Source organism: Pantherophis guttatus, chromosome 7 (genome assembly GCF_059756535.1).
Source record: "Pantherophis guttatus breed Tessera chromosome 7, ASM5975653v1, whole genome shotgun sequence".
Lineage (NCBI taxonomy): Eukaryota > Metazoa > Chordata > Lepidosauria > Squamata > Colubridae > Pantherophis > Pantherophis guttatus.
Window position 1 is genome coordinate 23,995,362 of NC_142069.1, and position 20,004 is coordinate 24,015,365.

The 20,004-nt window shown below is 40.9% G+C and overlaps 1 protein-coding gene across 1 annotated transcript in view; it reads right to left on the reverse strand.

The window, feature by feature from the left end:
- LOC117655512 (tyrosine 3-monooxygenase-like) overlaps positions 1-20,004 on the reverse strand; it is a 36,787-nt gene that overhangs the window by 15,348 nt on the left and 1,435 nt on the right. The window contains exons 2-10 of the mRNA XM_034403044.2: positions 19,675-19,849; positions 19,023-19,111; positions 17,840-17,907; positions 16,310-16,360; positions 13,207-13,352; positions 10,337-10,472; positions 7,059-7,128; positions 3,421-3,477; positions 2,377-2,472 (exon numbers count right to left, since the gene is read on the reverse strand). Coding sequence (XP_034258935.1) covers positions 2,377-2,472; positions 3,421-3,477; positions 7,059-7,128; positions 10,337-10,472; positions 13,207-13,352; positions 16,310-16,360; positions 17,840-17,907; positions 19,023-19,111; positions 19,675-19,849 — 888 coding nt within the window. The remainder of the gene's footprint in view (positions 1-2,376; positions 2,473-3,420; positions 3,478-7,058; positions 7,129-10,336; positions 10,473-13,206; positions 13,353-16,309; positions 16,361-17,839; positions 17,908-19,022; positions 19,112-19,674; positions 19,850-20,004) is intronic.

Consider the following 20,004-nt stretch of genomic DNA (forward strand, 5'->3'; position numbering starts at 1 on the left):
GAGCTGTGAAGGCCTGGCCTGAAAAGGTAAGGACAATGGCGGGGGATGCAGAAGAGGCCAGGCCAGAGACAGAGATAAACAGAGAGAGAGGGAGAGAGAGAGAGAGAGAAATACAGAGGACAGGGCGGGGGAGAGAGACACATACAGAGATACAGAGAGAGAGGGTGGGAGAGAGAGAGAGATACAGAGACGGAAGGGGGAGAGAGAGAGAGAGAGATACAGAGAGGGAAGGGGGAGAGAGAGACATAGAGATACAGAGGGGGGAGAGAGACACATAGAGAGATACAGAGGGGGGGAGAGAGAGACATAGAGATACGGGGGGGAGAGAGAGACATAGAGAGATACAGAGAGAGGGGGAGAGAAAGACATAGAGAGATACAGAGGGGGGAGAGAGAGACAGAGATACAGAGAGAGGGGGAAAGAGAGACATAGAGATACAGAGAGAGGGGGAGAGAAAGACACATAGAGAGATACAGAGGAGGGAGAGAGAGAGACATAGAGAGATACAGACAGGGGAGAGAGAGAGAGACATAGAGAGATACAAAGAGAGAGGGGGAGACAGAGAGGGAGGATTTTGTGGTTCCCATTGTTTTTTAGCAACCAGTTCTCTGCCCTAATCACCAGCTGGCTAGGCGTGGCTCGGGGGCTGTCATGTGACTGATGAAAGTGAGTGACGTCGAGTTGGCCACGCCCACCAAATGTTCGTGGAGAGTTTGGAACTTCAGCCTCGCTCTTTTAGCCCAGCGGAAACACCAGACTGGGCCACAGCAACGCATGGCCGGGTACAGCTAGTTGTAAATAAAAAAGGTTGTCATAAAAAGACTCCACTGGATACTTCTGGTTCCCTTTATTTCAATGGATCTATTCCACTTATGACTAGGTTTGAATCCAAGCCACACATTTTAAATACAAATAGTCCTTGGTTTATGACTACAATTGAGCCCCAAATTTTCCATTGCTAAGCTAGACACTGGTTAAATAATTTTGCCACATTTTATAACCTTTCTTTCCACAGTTGTTAAGCGAATCACTGCATTAGTGAGGCTAATAACACGGTTGTTAAATGAATCTGGCTTCTCCCTTGACTTTGCTTATCAGAAGGGGATCACATGACCACATGACCCCCACATGACACTGCAACCATCATAAATACAAGCCAATTCCCGAACATCTGAATTTTGATCATGTGACCACAGAGATGTTACAATAGTAATGGTGGGTTTCTACCGGTTTGGGCCGGTTCGGGCGAGCCGATAAGAGTGATGGTGAGCTGAGAGCGAACTGGTTCTCTCTGACGGTTAGCTTGGCCCTCCCATCCGCCCCTGTGTTATACATACCTTATATTTTGTCATTTTTAGCCCAGCTGAAAGGCGTGGCAGAGCGGATTGCTGCATCTCAGCTGTTACATAATACACTGCACTTGCGCGGAGCACAAGTTTGGCGTGCATGCACGAAGCACATGCATGAAGCAAACCGGTGGTAACACCAGTTGAAACCCACCATTGTACAATAGTCATAAGTATGAATACTAGTGATAAGTCATGCTTTTTGCTCTTGTAACTTTGAATGGTCAACTAAACAAATGAGTCTAAGTCAAGGGTTACTTATATTTGAAACAATGACCAATCTGAGTTTTCATTACAGTGGGTTGATGAGAAGTATCTTGTTCATCATTAAGACCCTGTGAAGAGTTTTATTTCATGTTAAAATACCATATTTTTTGGAGTATAAGTCGCTCTGGAGTATAAGACGCACATTAAATTATGGGGAGGGGAAAAAAATTGCCTCTATCAGTATTCACCTGGCTAGCATCCTTGCAGCAAATAGCAAACAGCCTGGTCAGCTTCAGCATATTATCGCAGCCTGATTCAGCAGGAGCAGCTGATTGGCGGGTGGATTGGCCACCCAGAATACCCCCAATCAGCTGTTCCAGGCTGCAGGGATTGCCACAGACCATGGCGTCGTGTTTTCGGCCTCCACGCTTCGCATTTTCTGCCTCCACATGCCCCGTTTTTGGCCTCTGTGTGTCGCATTTTCGGGCGGTTCCAGGCGATGGGGATCGCCCCGCCACTGATCCCTGCCAGCTGGAATAAAACGCAACATGTGGAGGCCAAAAACAGCCAAAGGGTGGGGTCTGGCGGGTGCACAGGGCTACATTCGGTGTATAAAATGCACCCAAATTTTCATGCTCTTTTCGGGGGGGGAGTGCATCTTATACTCCAAAAAGTACGGTAAATCTATAAACATTTGCCTCTGCGTTACCTTCCAGTGTTCCCTGCTGGTAATGCCCATCTGTTGCTAAATATTGCAGATTCCTAAGCTGTTGATGTTTCTAGGGAAGACATATATCAGACAAAAATATTTTTGAAAACTTACTATCAGTTCTCCATAGGAAGAGAGGAGGCCTGCTCCATAGGCTTTGATAGAGTCATTTTGTTTGCAGAGGCCAAACTCAACTGTAAACCAATAGAACTAAGAAGAAGAGAAGGGGGAAAAATAGATTATGAGAACTCATCTGGAGTAAAAAAAAAAAACCTTCCCAATTCTTAATCCAGCATTTGTTCATCTCCCTTGATACTTGATACTTCTTTTTGTTGGGATGAGAGAGTATAGTGTTGAAAATAGTGTTTTCTCACTGTATCTCTACTTGATACCATATTTGATGCATTCTGGGAAAACAACAACAGCACAATAGCTACAAGCTGAATCAAGGCCACCAAAGTTCAGTTCTGTAAAGAAGAAGGGGAAATACAAATATGTCCCAATGGGAATTACACCTATCTAACCACTTTTTCCAATTTTGCACCTTCCGGGTATATTAGAAAACAGTTCCTATTTCGATGGCCAATATGCTGAAGGACAGTAGGTTGGAAAAAGCCATGCTATTGGTGCTTAGATCCTGGATGGTTGGATATGGGGAAGGATCCTATGTTGTAAGAAGTAAACATGATGATAGAAACTCTCCATCTCTGTCTCTGACTCTGTCTCTCTCTGTCTCTCTGTCTCTATCTCTCTGTGTCTCTCTCTCTCTCCCTCCCTCCCTCCCTCCCCACCTCTCTCTCCATGTATGATTTTCTTGCAGAAAATAAGCATTATGTCCTGGCTGTTTGGGAAGCATAAAATATTTATGATATGTTCCATTCATTGTGTTATTGCATACATGTGGCTCTTTGGCATTATATTTCTGCTATGAAAATGTATGTAGGAGACCAGGCTGAGCCTAAGAGAGGGACCAAATGTGTTATAAGTCACGAGTCCTTGCGCAACCCACCTTGAATGCCTTTCTTACAGTATCTCCCGCTCATTTCCCTTGACCATTAGTTGACCAGATTCATGTACAGAGCTTAAGCTTGAATAACTCATTTGAACTGCCTGAATCTCCTGATTTACCCACTGCTTGACAATGTGATTTCTACTCACTGTTGATAATTTTTCAATATCCTCATCAGATGCTCCAAGAGAAGCCAGCCCAATATCCTAAACCAAGCATATTGATTTTTATTAAAATTACAAGCCAATTTCCATTCCATTCCATAAAAGCCTTTCAGAAAAGAAATTGCAAAGTTATATTATTTTTCAGTAGTATCTTCAGTATGTCACAACTTCTTCCCCTTTGTGTGCTGTGTGGGCAATCTCCCATTACACATACACAAGGAACAAGGCTTACACTGCAATGCTGCTACATGTATATGTATATTTAAATTTTTATGCCACCTCCTCTGCAAAGTAACTCTGGTTGGCTTACAAATAATAAAACAAATTTAAAAATAATTCAAATATTAAATTCATGTTATTTAATACTTCATGATTTAATATTTCAAATATTTTTACTTTACAATAATGAATACATTAATTAAATTAATTAATGTTATTTAATTATTACATAACAATTAATTAAATAAATTAAACAAGAAATATGTAATTAGTAGTTGTTAAAAATAATTATTAATTTAATTGTAGCAATGATTATTGGTATTATAGTTAAAATATTAAAACATTGCTTTATCATTCTGTGTCCCTACTCCTCCCCTTTAGGACCTAGCAGCACAACACACTAGTCAAGGAGAAAGAATTAAGCAACATGCTATAAAAAGTCCTTCTGCCTTTAACTTAATAAGGGGAAATAAATTAGGAATATATCGGACTATGTAGACCAGGGGTCTCCAACCTTGGCAACTTTAAGCCTGGAGGACTTCAACTCCCAGAATTCTCCTGGCTGGGGAATTCTGGGAGTTGAAGTCCTCCAGGCTTAAAGTTGCCAAGGTTGGAGACCCTGATGTAGACCATTGTCATGTGAACTAACCCCAAGTAAATGGTCAGTTCAGAATCTGTCTCCATTTAATCCAGCATATTTTTTCTGACAGTGGTCACTGAAGTTAACTGCAGGAAGCCAAAATATCTCTCACAATCTTGTCCTTCAACTGATCAGAGATACTGTATAGTTCCCTAAAACATTGAGGTCTAATAGCAATTGCTGGACACATTCTCCATGAATTTGCTTATGGGAATACAGAGTCTTTTTCCAGAAATATTTACATTCTAAGCAAGATTGTCATCTTTAGGATAAACATCTGTATGGTTTGTTCTGCTTGCAACTTCCCTTAGGTCAATTTATTATTTCATGATTATAGAGCCAGTACTTCATCTTTGGATTCTTGTTTAGCCAAGAAGAAGAATATATGGAAGTGGCGCATATACTTTCTAATATGAGATAATCCACCCCATGTGATTTGAACATATGGCAACATCAGTGCAGAGCTGTAAATCAAATTGCTTATCCTACAGCAATTTAACCCAGCATTGCTCAGCCCAACCCAGGCAACAGCTGCTTACTGAAAATGACAATGGCCTGTGCAACATTTGAAAGAAGGTATAACAGGAGACAGTTTGCCATTATCAGTTGCTGCTGCTACTGTTGTTCTCCAGAAAGTTATGGAACAATCAGCTGGTCCAAAATGCAATGCCACAGGCAGCGTGAGAATATTTCAATGTTCCCATGTAATTCCATTGCTCTGCAAGCTGCACTGGTTACCAGTGAGCTTCTAGGTATGATTCAAGTGCTGGTTGTCATCTATAAAGTCCATCATGACATGGAGTCAGGTTATTTGAGGGATTACCTATACCCCATGTTCATCCATTAATATCAAGCAGAGTTGGTACACTTCAGATCCTTCAAATAAGCTATGCCAACTATCAAGATCTAGGAAGAAGCCTTCTCTGCCATGGCACCTGTCCACTGAATTGACTTCCCCCTCAGAATTCTCAGAAATCCATGTGACTTCCACCATAATGTCCCAAAAGTGCTTTTTCATAGCCACATTTTTGAAGACCACCAGAATATCATTATGGTGGAATGTCTATGGTGGAATGTCTTCTCAATCATCCAGGACTTTCTGGTTTTTCTTTGAAGACATTTCGCTTTTCATCCAAGAAGCTTCTTAATGGAGCAGAGCTGGAGAAACTTCTTGGATGAGAAGTGAAATGTCTTCAAAGAAAAACCGGAAAGTCATGTTGCCTCTTGAAAAGCACCTTTGGGACAACCATGACCTGGATGACTGAGAATCTCCATAGACATTCCACCGTAATGATATGCTGGTGGTCTCCAAAAATGTGGGTATTGTCCCAGGCCTTGGAATAGAGTGTCTTACTTGGTTGGAGGTGTTACTTGGAACCCTGACATAGAGCAGCTATGGGATATGGTAATTTTTTTTTCTATCAGCTGAGATCTATCTTCCTCCTCTTCCTTCTTCTCCTCCTCCTCATTATTGATGTTGCTATTATTATCATCATTATTTCCCATTTCTTGACGGAAACACTTTTAGTTGATATCGGTACTTTACTATGTATTTTTTTTAAAATTTGATTTATATGCTGCCCTTCTCCGGAGACTCAGGGCAGCTTACAATGCATTAAGCAATAGCCTTCATACTTTTGTATATTTTATACAAAGTCAGCTTATTGCCCCCACAAACTGGGTCCTCATTTCACCTACCTTAGAAAGGATGGAAGGCTGAGTCAACCTTGAGCCTTGGAGAGATTCGAACCAGCAGAAATTGCAGGCAGCTGTGTTAATAACAGGTGTGTATACCACTGTACTATCAAGGTATTTTTAATTTTCTACATCATCCTACTTTAAAATCTTGATTATATTTTGCTTTTATGCTTTATAAATTCCTCTAGAAATATATTTTAAAAATAAATACAAATGTACAATCAGTCTAGATGAACGTAGCCTTTTGTTTACACTTAAGAACTACACTGGCCCCTTCCGGTTTCATGAGGAATGTTCAGAATCCACATAGCTGCCTAGCAAAATTTACCTCCTCTATTCAATTTCCAAGCATTCCTCCAATTTCTGCTGTGCTTTGCAAAACTTTGCCTTAATTCTGCTTTGAGTAGGTAGCATTCGACAGAAATTTTGGTTGTCTCCTATCTAGCCCAAATTGCCAAATACGGAGTCAGATATGACACTGTCTAATACTAGGTCAAGCTTCTTTGTCTAACTCAATAGTAACTATACTCTCTGGCAGAGTTAAACAAAAGAAAGATTTTTGCAGATGTTAATAAGAATTCCAGAGGAGGAAATAATTTTTGTAGAAGATGTAAATGGAGTGCTAGAGCCAAGCTTAGACAAATCATCCCAAAGGGAAAAAAGGAAGATGGCTTCCAAGAAAAGAAAGACAGCTTCCAAGTATATACACACACACACACACACACACACACACAAACACACACACACACACACACACACACACACACACAAACACACACACACACACACATAGGCTTTGACTGATGCTTGCAGAGTTGGTAACTTCCCACTCTGATATTCGCATGGCATGCTAAAGTTAATTCCTTTAACTTTAATCATGATTGTTGTTTGTTTTCATTTGTTTGCTGTGTTGTGCTGTGTTAGTTAATGGTTCAGAGAATTATACGAACTCAAAACGTGGGTTACTGATTTAATTACACAAGTATATTCCATGAACACAATCAATATGTGAATCATCACCGTGTCAGGGGCATTCCTTCCATCAGAATAAGAAGAACAAAATTACCTGTGAAAACTGAGCAAAGTCCTTATCAGCTAACATGGGAACATGGCCCAGCAGTTCGTGGCAACAATCCCTGCCAAAATAAACAGGTTAAAAATTGCCATAATGGTATCCCTGACTTTAATTTAAACTCTTCATTGCCTGACTTTTAGTGAAAACTCTTCATTGCCCCATTAAACTACAGAAATCTTATGATCTCTATATGTACCGACTTGCTGCTGTTTCAGCCGTCTCTTCTGCTATATTGAAAAACCTTGACATAGCCTTGACGTCTCCAGATGTGGATTTCAAAAGCTATACAGGAGTCAATTTCCCACCTATTTCGCAAGTTTACCGAAGGAGTACATTGAGCAGACACAATCCAAATTCAAACCAAATGGAGCATCCGTAAATCAGTTCCTAAAATGGCCCAAAACTACTGCAGCCTACACATGACATACTCAGTCATCTATCAGTTAAGGAAGTGATCAGAAATGTTCAAGGACAGGTATCCAAACACCAGAATGAAAGCTTTTAATTTGGAAAGGTCTCCAAATGATCCTACAGCCAGCCATGCTGAAATGGATACAGTGGCCGGCCAGATGAAGGTGCAGCTCCATTATGAGATATTTTTAAATATATCTTATTCTCTAACATAAGACTTAGATGAATGAATCAGTCAGTGTTTTGGGCCAGTGAGAGTTCTGGATGGAATCTTTTGTCACAATAATGCCTTCGCTAGTTGCACATCCCCAGAGAAGCAACTAATTAATTCAGCTCACCACAATGCTTGGATATATATTATATAACATGCTTCATATGTACATGCGCAGCTACGGTCTCAACTGGCTGGTTGGCAAAATACACTGGCAGGCAGCATTGAGGAAGAGGAGGGCAGGAGGTTGGTGATCATGGAACCAAGGTTGCACATTTTCTTTTTAAAAAAGGGGGCAGAAGCACAAATATGGAAAAACACACTAATTCCCACAATATAAGAGTCGATAGTAAAAGGTGATGGAATTTGCAGAGGTGGCAAAACTGATTGTTTTAATCGTTCCATGCGCCTAGGAGTATAGTCATGCTGGCTGCATGAAAATGGAAGCGTCTTCAGACACTTGGCTATGTAAGGTGAAAATAATGGGGATCCCCTTATAGCACAGTAAAGTTTGGGGGGGCTGAGATCGGTTCAATATTGACATTAATTGCTTGATGCAAGTATAAAGGGAAATTTGTAATCAGCATGTGCATCTGATGAGATCGTAGCTGACATGAACACCATGGTTCCCTATATGCCGAAATGAAAGGGGCCAACGAAAAAGGCCTTCCTTATCTACCGAAAAGCGGTCAGGCTCAGATGCTTGTTGTTACACTGATGTTCAGACAGTTGTGGTTATACTAACATCCCACAACCAGTCATCCATGCTGCAAACCAGTCGTTTTGTCCATCTCTGGCTGTTTCCCTCGCGGGAGGACAGAACCAAAACAGAGTTGAGCAGTGCCCCCTAGAGTTGGACATGACTGGACAGGGAAAACTTTTACCTTTACATTTTATCTAGTTTTGTTTCTATTTGGAAGCTACTTCTGGATTTTTGCTTGAAACTGAGGGGGGGGGGGCACACCAGAACTTTGATTTTAGATGTTGATATTAGAATGAATTAGTTATTATAGACATGGCTTGAAATGTTGTGAGATGTAAAGCAAAAAGTTGAGGTTGTAATTATTATTAATTTTTTGTATTTTATTGCATTGAAAAAAGTTGGAAGTCACCACTGATTTTTTTTCTTTGCACTCCTCTCCCTCCCTCCCTCCCTCCCTCCCTCTCTCCCTGTCTCTCTCTCTCAGTTCTCTAACTTTTGTTTCTTTTTGTATGTTTATCTTATTATGAAACTCAATAAAATCTATTAAAATGTTAAAAAGAAAGGTAGTAGTAATGGAGTGGCAGCCAATAAAAATTATTTCCTGACATTTAGAACTATTAATCAGCGGAACAACTTGCTTCCAGAAATTGTGAATGCTCCAACACTGTAAGTTTTTAAGAAGAGATTGGACAAACCTTTGTCTGAACTGGTATAGGGTTTCTTGCCTGAGCAGGGGGTTGGACTAGAAGACCTCCAAGGTCCCTTTCAACTCTGTTATTCTATTCTATTCTATTCTATTCTATTCTATTCTATGCTATGCTATGCTATGCTATGCTATGCTATGCTATGCTATGCTATGCTATGCTATGCTATGCTATTCTTTTCTACTCTACTCTACTCTACTCTACTCTACTCTACTCTACTCCACTCCACTCCACTCCACTCCACTCCACTCCACTCCACTCCTTTCTTTTCTTTTCTTTTCTTTTCTTTTCTTTTCTTTTCTAAAAAAGACCTTGGAGATTCAATGATTGCTCAGGACCCTCCCAAACCAAAATTCCAATACCGTTCATTAGTACATAGAAGATGTAAAAATACATTTCATGAGAAATTCAGAATGAGTTTTATGACCTGTATGCAAGTCCGTGTCTTTGTAAAATTACATTTAGGAAGAGGGTTTTTTTTAAGACTAGGCTTACACTACAAATTATTCCTTTCCATCTTCTCTTTGGCAGCTGCCCAGACTACCATCTGAGGCTGTAAAAAAAAATACTGATTTCTTTTCCACTTTGAAAAACTAGAAAACAAACTACAAAGCAAAGAAGGAAGAATACCTGTCCCTTCCCATATTGGTCTCCTATCAGAGAATGCAGCTGGAAGAAAGGAGAGAGAAAGAGAAGTAGAAAGTATGAATGGGTGGGACTACACATGAAAAGCCCCGTGTGTAGTTTAAATTTCAGAGAAGCTTATACAAACTTTTTTTTTTAAAGGATAGAATTTGGCAGTGCATATGCTGGTATTGGATTCTGATGTCAAAAGTTGAAAAGAAGCAGAATGTAATAAAATACGGCTGAAAACAAAACTGGTGGATAAAAGAAATGAGTGTGTGGCCAGAAAAGAGCGTTGGGTGTGAACACATCATAAATGATTGAGGCTGACAGTGAAAACTGTTGTGAGTGCCAAGTGAGCAAGAATCTTAAATGCTTCCTACCTCCCCCCCCCCCAATCTCCAAACTACTTTTTAAGAATTACATCCCTTGTGCCCCAGTTCTGGAAACACTGCAATGCTGGTTTTGCCTTCTTCAGACTGGAATCACCCAACCTTTTGGGACCATGGTTGGCAATTCCAGGGCATGGCACAAGGAGCAGGTTTAGCAGTCTAAAATGCAGCCTTCAGGGACACACTGAGAAAATCAGGACATTTATCAGCTCACTTCTACTTACGGTTCTGGGGAATGCATGGGGGATGACCAGTGCCTTATGTACTGAGTACTCTGAAAGACACGAAATGCCAGGGCAGCAAGGAAATCCCGAGGAGATAGTAGCCCTGCAGCTGGTCTCAAGCTAAAGCCCGTTCTTTCTATAAGAGAAATTGACACTGCAGTTCAATTCATGGTGAAAATATACTTATATCTTCCGGAATGATGCAATTTACCAAGCTTTGCTGTTATGTTATTATTCCATTTTCACGTCCATTGTCCTGTCATGAAAATGTCTCTCTTTCACACAGGCATTTCATATGAATGAATTCTTCCCTTTTGGTCTCTATTCTTCTGGAGGGTTGTAATTTCCCATCTAATCATGGAAACCTTGGATAAATGATTTTGGAACCTTCTCAGAGTATTGTCCCTTCACAGAGCAACACACAAAATTGTAAGAAAAATAAACAAGTTCACAGTGATATCCCCAATGGAAGTTGGGAGGAGGAAGATCTGAAAACGAACTCTGCTATTAAAAGAAAGGTGATTCCTGCTCAGAAATACCGAGGATGAAGCATGAGTTGTTCCCACAGTCTTGGAGCCAGAAGCCCTGGCCCACAGCTGGAAACTATCCTTGAAGACACTGATCCTTTTACCCGGCTCTTATCTGTTGAGGAACATTTGTGGTCTCTTTTAGATAAAACTCCCCACAGATCTTTCTGGGTCCCTTGAATGGATTGGTATCTTTGTCCTCTTCTATTATCTTATCAAAGTTCAGGAACTCAAGGCAACTCCCTGTGAAGTCGGTTGGTCTAAGAAAGAATAGTAACAGTAACAGAGTTGGAAGGGACCTTGGAGGTCATCTAGTCCAACCCCCTGCTCATGCAGGAGACCTGTGCTAGGGATTCAAACCGCCAAACTGCTGACCTTTCTGATTGACAAGCTCAGTGTCTTAGCCGCTGAACCACCTAGTCATCCACTGATTTATCACTGATCCAAACATTCAAAGTGAATCTCCTTATTGTCAGTTCTCAGCCATTAAACATAATGCTCTCTAAATGGGAACCATTAGACTATAAGCTAAAGGAGACAAGGGAAACCATCAGGCCAGGCCTGTCAAACTGGCAGCCCACAGGCCAGATGCGTCACACACAGGCCATGCCCACCTAGACTCCACAAAGGCAAAAAAACATCATGGTACATCATGATATGTCACATGACGTGATCGAGTTTGACACCTGTGCATTAGGCTATAAACTCAAAGTCAACAAATGTTATCAACTGTGTCCTTGAGATGTTGCCATGAAACAAGAAGCTTCTCGGTATAATTGATTTCATCAGGTTTATGTCTCTTGATGGAACCTGTGATTCCACAAATGCTGCAATCATCATCTGCTTCTTGTGTTTCCTTTGAGGTCAATTAAAGCCCTGCTGAATCCCAGAGGATCGGTTTAAGAAGGAAGAATGACAAATGGTGCATTTCAACCAGTGATGAGTTTCAAAAAATTTTACTACCGGTTCTGTGGGTGTGACTTGGGCGTGGTAGGGGAAGGATACTGTAAAATCTCCATTCCCTCCCCACTCCAGGGGAAGGTTACTGCAAAATCCCCATTTCCTCCCAATCAGCTGGGACTTGGGAGGCAGAGAATAGATGGGGGTGGGGCCAGTCAGAGGTGATATTACCGGTTCTCCAAACTACTCTAAATTTCCGCTACTGGTTCGCCAGAACTGGTCAGAACCTGCTGAAACCCACCTCTGATTTCAACTCTAACATTTAAAGCGAGCACCTTTTGCAGCACATGGATGGGAGCTAATAAGGACAGAAGCAGCACCCAGTTGTGACATGCATGGAGAGTATTTATGGGCCTTTTTTCCTTCTGAGGCTTAAAAGCATAGGTTACATCACTCTTGACAACTTCCAAGATGGTAGAAATGCCCCATCTGACAGCAGCTTGCAGGATTCATTCTATCCTGTGCCCACTCGGCCAAAAAAATAGATGAAATAAATCTTTATCTAAATGCCTTAAAATGTTGCCTACATTTTTATAACTGTTTGGTGTACATCCCTCAAATAGTGTAGGGATTTCTTCTTGTTCTATCATCCATAAACAAAATGAAAGCCAGTGGTTAATATTATGCTTGAAATGGTATCCAATATAACTTTAAAAAAAAATTAACAGGTAGAAAGGAAGCTCTGGAGTTCTGCTGCTTATTGGCCCTTGGCAAATTTCAAAAACTGGACATCTTCCCAGAATCACAAGATTCTTCAGCTGCATAAACCCTTCAGAGTAGAAAGCTAATTATTGGGCTAGAAAGAAGTACTAGTGAGCCATGCCCAGGGGTGAAATGCTCCTGGTTCGGACTGGTAATGATGGCGGCGGGTGGTTCGGAAAACCGGTAGCAAAAATCCCTGTGCCCCCCCCCACCATGCTCAGCTGAGTCGCACGATCATCAGAGGCTTTTTTTTCTTACTTTTAAAAGCATTTTTTCTACAACCTCTTCCCACGAAAAAATGCTTTTAAAAGTAAAAAAAAAAGCCTCTGATGATCGCACGGCTCAGCTGGGATCCTCAGAGGCTTTTTAAAGCATTTTTTTCTGCAATCTCTTGGCCAAAGAGGTGGTAAAAAAAATGCTTTGAAAAGTCTCTGACAATCCCAGCTGAGTTGCTTGATCGCCAGAGGCTTTTCAAAGCATTAGAAAAAAATGCTTTGAAAAGTTTAAAAAAACAAAAAAGTTGGCCACGCCCACCCAATCACATTACCCACCACCACCAAGCCATGCCCACAGAAGTGGTAGTAACACATTTTACATTTCATCCCTGGCCAAGCCACATTGCTTGGCCTGGAGGCTCTTTGAAGTTTGTTTCTACACCAGCAGTCCTACAATTGCTCTAACCTTTTAGAAAAGCAGAGACATCTTGGAGTTGAGGGATACAGTCCGCTTGGTAGCCACAGTATTTTTCTAGTTGATGAAAGGCTTCCAGGTATTGCTTACAGGCATGGGTGGGGTAGAGGTCATTCAGCTTCTGGTAAATTTCTTTCCTAAAAATAACAATTGTTAACTAGCAAAAAAGTTCACATAAAAGAAAAAAAAAGAGCCTTGGTAGTACAGTGGTCTAAGGCACCCTGTTATTAAGCTGGTTATTAAGACCAGCTGCCTGCAATTACTGCAGGTTCGAATCTCGCCAAGGTTCAAGGTTGACTCAGCCTTCCATCCTTTCTAAGGTAGGTAAATTGAGGACCCAGTTGTGGGGGCAATAAGCTGACTTTGTATAAATATACAAAAGGATGAAGGCTATTGCTGAGCACATTGTAAGCCGCCCTGAGTCTCCGGAGAAGGGCGGCATATAAATCAAATTAAAAAAAAAAAATACAAATCAGAGTCGTACTATCTAAGCAGTGGCAGGCTGCAGCCGGTTGAACAAACGGTTCTGTGACCGCGTGCTTTGTGCGTGCATGCAGGTTTTGTATGTCTGTGCATGCAGGTTTCGTGTGAGCGTGTGCCTAATGCCCTTACACACAGCATTCAAAATACAGCAATTTGAAGCTCAGCTTCTTAGGCAGCCCCAGTAAGTAGAACAGCGGAGGCGCGGAAATCAGCTGTGCCGCGCGAATCACTGAGCCAGAAAAAAGGAAATATAGAACAGGATAGGGCAGGAGCGGCTGGGCGGGGCCAGCTGATTGTTGGAACTACCGGTTCGCCTGAACCGGTCAGAACTGGCAGCAGCCCACCACTGTATCTAAGGTGTTCAAAAGTCTTGTGGCAGCACTCCAAACAAGCAACATCCATACAAGAGTTGTCGGAAAAGGCAAGATGGCGGTCACAGTAGTATAAACAAAGTCTGTATTTTGTGTCCACCGAGTCTATAAATGTACTACCCTGATCACCATTTTCTTGTTTTGACCCTTCCTTCCTTCCTCATGGATGCTTCTGCTCCAAAAATTCTTACTGTAATGTTTTATGAGGGGACCTTGGTGCTCTCTGAGCTTGCCTGTTTTCTTGAAGACATTTCATTACCCAAATATCATCACTAATATCATCAGTGCTAGTAAGGAGTGGGGTGTGCTCTCCATTTATATTCTACTGTCTTTCCCCCTCAGTGTTGGTGGAGATGCAATGTTTTCATATGATAGAATAGGACATTATTAAATGTAAGAATGGACAGGAATAATAGCAGATATATTTTATTCTAATTACCTGCAAACGAAATGAAAGGATTTTTGGTTGGTGTTCTGGACTTCTCCATTAGTGTGAAGAATTTAGTCTAAATCAAATGCAGACTCTGAATAGAACCAGTTGCATACGAGGGTGGAGGTTTGTTCTCCGAGCTTGTGGGTTGGTTTCCGAATGTTTCTTTGCCAGGCTAGGTAACATCTTCAGCAGAATTTAGGGGATGTCAGTGTCAGTGTTCTTCTGCTTATAAGGGCTTTGTGTGGTCAGTAGGTCTTGTGATGGTAAGGTCATATCAGGAGAGGGCAGGGGTGGGTTCTACAGTACTTATCTTTACTATCGGTTTGCAATGGGATTGCACGCGCACGCAAGTGAAGCAAGCATACGCGCCTTGCTTCTGCGCATGTGCAGATCGCTTCTGATGACATCAGGGTCAGTGGGCGGAGCCTCCCACCGGTTTTACTACCGGTTCTATAGAACCAGTCTGAACTGGGGGGCAACCTACCACTGGGCGAGGGTCACCTTAGGTCAGGGTCTTGTGATGGGTCTTGTGTTGGATCAGGTGTGGGTGTGTCAAGTGAGGGTCTTGTGGTAGGTTTTGTGATGGTTCAGGTGTGCATCATCAGTGAGAGTCTTATGATGGGTCTTACGATGGAGAGGTCACATCAGGCGAGGGTCATTGGGAGGTGAAGTGCTGGTTGGGGTCGTTGTGTGGGTTGATTGAGGGTCGGTGCTATTTCTGGTTGGCTGTGTGGTTGATTTCAATTCTGAGAGTTTTTTTTTTTTTCTTCCAAGCAGAATAACACCGACACTGACATCCCCTAAACTCCGCTGAAGATGTTACCTAACCTGGTAACAAAACATTTGGAAACCAACTCACAAGCTCGGAGACTGAACCTCCATCCTCATCCTACAACTCGAGCTACATATATTCGCCACTATCACAAACCAGTTGCATATCTCCAGTTTGAAATGGAATATTATACTGGCACTTTTAGACCATAGCTTTTCCTACTTTGCTGCTGTCTAGATCCAATGTACTGTGACTTTTATCATCCCCAGTAAGTGAGGGTATTTCAAGTTGTATTTCTAGCACATTGGAAAGGTAACAGTCTGGAGAATTCGGCCGTGTGAACAGCTGAACATTTAAAATAAAATAAATATAGACAAGTCAGTTCGTTTCCTTAAGTAATATGACTGTTCTTCTTTTTTAAGGACAGATAGGCAAAGACATGTATTTTTTTTTATTATTTTTAAGATACTGTAGTACACAAAAGTTCCATAAGTCACTATTTATCAAAACTGCAGTACAACCAGAGCTAAATGAGATTAAAGTACTATTACAGGTAGTCCTCAATTTACAACCAGAAGTGGGATCAGAATATCCACTGTTAAGCAAGGCAGTTGTTAAATGAGTCACACCTGATTTTATGACTTTTTGTCACAGTTGTTAAGCGAATCCAGCTTCCCCCATTGACTTTGCTTGTTGGAAGCCAATTGGCAAGATTGCAAATGGGGAACTCATGAGCCCAGGATGCTGCAACTATCATAATACGTGCTGGTTGCCAAGCACCCAGATTTTGATCATATGACTGTGAAGATGCTCTGATGGTCATAAGTGCAAGGATCAGTTAAAAGTCAGTTTTCTGGAACGCTGACAATCACCTTTTTTCATGCCCATTCCAGCTTTGAACGGTTGCTAAACAACCAATTATAAGTTGAGGACTACCCGTACTGTACATGAACATGAAAATTGCAAGATGGGGAAGACAGTGGCACTATCAATTCCCATGTGCAGCAATCCCTGTAGTTCAAGTCATACACTCACCAGGTAGCAGTCTCTTCAGCAGTGTACTCAACTCTTGGCAAAGGGTCACCCCTGGAAAGGCAAAGAGAATCAAAAGAGCCTCGTGGTGCAGTGGTTAGAGTGCAGTACTGCAGGCTACTTCTGCTGACTGCCAGCTGCTTGCAATTTGGCAATTCAAATCCCACCAGGCTCAAGGTTGACTCAGACTTCCATCCTTCCGAGGTGGGTAAAATGAGGAGCCAAATTATTGGGGGCAATAGGCTGACTGTGTAAACTGCTTAGGGAGGGACGTAAAGCACTGTAAAGCAGTATATCAGTCTAAGTGCTACTGCTATTGTTATTGCTAAACAGATTCCATTTTTGAGCTTTTCATATTTCATTTATGTGATCCATAATGTCAAGCTTCACACAGCCAGGCAAAATTAAGAAAGCAGATTTCAGTAGGCTATCTTTCATGCTAAGCTGGGGTAAATACAGGAACTACACTAGGATTTTCCTAGCCTCATTTATAGGAGCTAATTAAGGCAGAGTCTCTGAATATGTTCAAATGCATTTTCCTAGATTTTTCTGCCCTTGGACTGAGTTGGCATTTGTGAGATAAGCTGTCATCTGATTCCCCCAATGCTTTCCCCCTCCCCACACACATTTTTTTAATGTATGTGTTTTCTTGCATTTATCTCTTGGTCTCTCCACAACCTCTCACAAATACTAGTTCTTGTGGGTTTTTCTTAAGGTATTTTGTCAAGGGAGGCTGAACAAGTAGGAAGTCACAGATCTTTAATGAAGCAACCCATTGCTCAAATTATAAGGCAGAACTGCAAAACTCTTGGCTTGAGGGCCACATCAGGGTTTGGATGATATATCAGGGCTGCACTCCGAAAACGTGTGGCACCATGTCCTATTTTGAGTACCTTAAACATTTAGAAATAGAAATAGAATAACAGAGTTGGAAGGGACCTTGGAGGTCTTCTAGTCCAACCCCCTGCCTAGGCAGGAAACCCTACCCCACTTCAGACAAATGGTTATCCAACATTTTCTTAAAAACTTCCAGTGTTGGAGCAGTCACAACTTCTGGATGCAAGTCGTTCCACTGATTAATTGTTCTAACTGTCAGGAAATTTCTCCTTAGTTCTAAGTTGCTTCTCTCCTTGATTAAGTTTCCACCCATCGCTTCTTGTCCTACCCTCAGGTGCTTTGGAGAATAGCTTGACTCCCTCTTCTTTGTGGAAGCCCCTGAAATATTGGAACACTGCTTTCATGTCTCCCCTAATCCTTCTTTTCATTAAACTAGACATACCCAGTTCCTGCAACCGTTCTTCATATTTTCTAGTCCCCTAATCATCTTCTCTGCACTCTTTCTAGAGTCTCCACCTCTTTTTTACATCATGGTGACCTAAATTGAATGCAGCATTCCAAGTGTGGCCTTACCAAGGCATTATAAAGTGTTATTAACACTTCACGTGATCTTGATTCTATCCCTCTGTTGATGAAGGTACTTAGATTACATAAATCTATTTATGTTTTGTTCAATTATTAATTTGATGCACTTACTGTCTATGGTTAAATGCCAGGTCAGCAATAAAAGCCCTCCTTTTCCTATATTCTGGATCAGCATAACCCTAGAAGAAAAAAAATGCTGCTTTCCAAAGTCCAAACAATTCCATTCCAAAGCTTCATGCTTGGATTTAATTGTGACAATGAGAAGAGAATTTTAACAAATCTGAAATGTTAGTTGAACATCGGGACAAGAGATTTCAGAGTTTTTATGGTGCCCTTAAAAAGGTGAGAAACAGAGACATGATAAGCGATTTACTGACTTGCTTTGTGTGAATGGGTTTGCCCTGCCTTTCAACTTTAATGTGGAGGCAGCATGTAAAACTAAACTCACATAAAATTGGAAGTTTGTTGTAGTCCTTGGCTATAAAAGGGGAAGAAAGAACCAAGTAAAGGAGAAGTTGGGAGTTGGGTGGCATAGAAATGCGATAAATTAAATTAAATTAAATTAAATTAAATATTTGTAGCTGAAGGTTGAAATGAGGGGTCCTTGGTGCTCTCTGAGCTTGGTTGTTTTCTTGCAGATTTTTCATTCCCCAAACTATGTAATATCATCAGTCACTAGCACTAGTGACTTGTACTGATTATGTTACCTAATTTGGATAATGAAACATCTGCAAGAAAGCAACCAAGGTCAGAAAGCATCAAAGACTTCTCAAAGAGCCAAGTGACAATTGACACATAGGGAAAACCCTACCTTAAGTTTGACCTATATGGCTCATCTAGAATTCCATACAATCTTTTCATTTTTTGTTCACTTGGTCCAATAGCTACAAGCAAAACTCAATTTGTCAATATTTGGGACTAAACGAGTCTTGTCCAGTTCTCATTTTGCCTTCAGTAGAATATGCATAGATCTATTTGGATTTCAACAAGCACATGTTGTTTCAGTTTCATCTCTCTTCCACATAATCCCATCACAATAATGCCCCTTCATTAAAAAAAAAAATAGTTTAATTTTTACACAACATCAGCATGGACAACCAGTGTTCAATCTATATTCTGAACAGTGGTTGCAAGAAGAGTAATTATGTCAGGAAAAATAAAAAGAGCAACTATCTTCAACTGGATGGTTAAATATTGTACCCAGGAGTCTCTGTTTTATTATTGGTACAAGATTTGATAGGGATGTTGGTAACTCCAAGCCTAAATAATTTGGAAAGACACAAATTTAACTTACCGGGTGGTCAAAATTCAGATCAGGGTCAAACTTGGTGATCAGGTGATGGCAATAGTCGAGATCTCTTATTTTCTTTGGGAACCATGGAACTGTTGTCAAAAGTATCAATTGCACATTGTAAGAATGTGACATCTAGAGGTTCTATGAGAGTAGTAAGAGTAATTTACTCGTTCAGTGGTATCACATACACAATTTTTCTCCAACGTGGTACCTTCAGAGATGTTGACCCTACAAAGCCCGAAATCCAAACAGTCTAGAAATTCTGGTAGTTGTAGATTCAACATTTATGTAGATAGGCTCAAGATATACAGTCAGACAAAGAAGTTGATCAATGACATCATTATGAAAATAATCTTGACTTTACCAGCTGTTTAGGAGTTGATGGATATAATGCCAATGTTCCTATGTAATCAACTGAAAGACCTCTGCTTATCAACATGACATTTTGCTACAATAATAAATAGAATCTAAACCTCTACAGAGAAATTATTGTACAGACAAAACATGGCTCTTGAATCACATATTATCTTTAAAATTCTGGCTAATGGCCTTTAAAATCTCAGCGTGTTGGTTTAATTATAGCTAGGAATTCCTGATGTACACTGAAGAGGTATATTAGAAAGAAAGAAGGTAAAAGCCTTTTGTGACATACCTTTTTCTTCTCTGATAGCTTCCACATCCTCTGCCACTCCCTTCAAGGAATTTAAAAGACTGCTAACCTCACAGTCCTGAACTTCACATCTTACAAACAATTCAAGGTTGCCATCCATGTTCTTTGACATTCTAGCAGTTCTGCTTTCAAAATGTTGTATTTTAGCTTCAAACATCTATAAAAGCCCAACACATATTTTTACCATTTTAGCTTGTGAAAGAAAATGAAGTGCAAACCTGCTTCTTCTTCTAAGAATATTTCCCTTTAATACTCGAAACATAGGCACCGATCAAACACTCCCCAAAAATATTAAATCGCTCCCCTAATAAA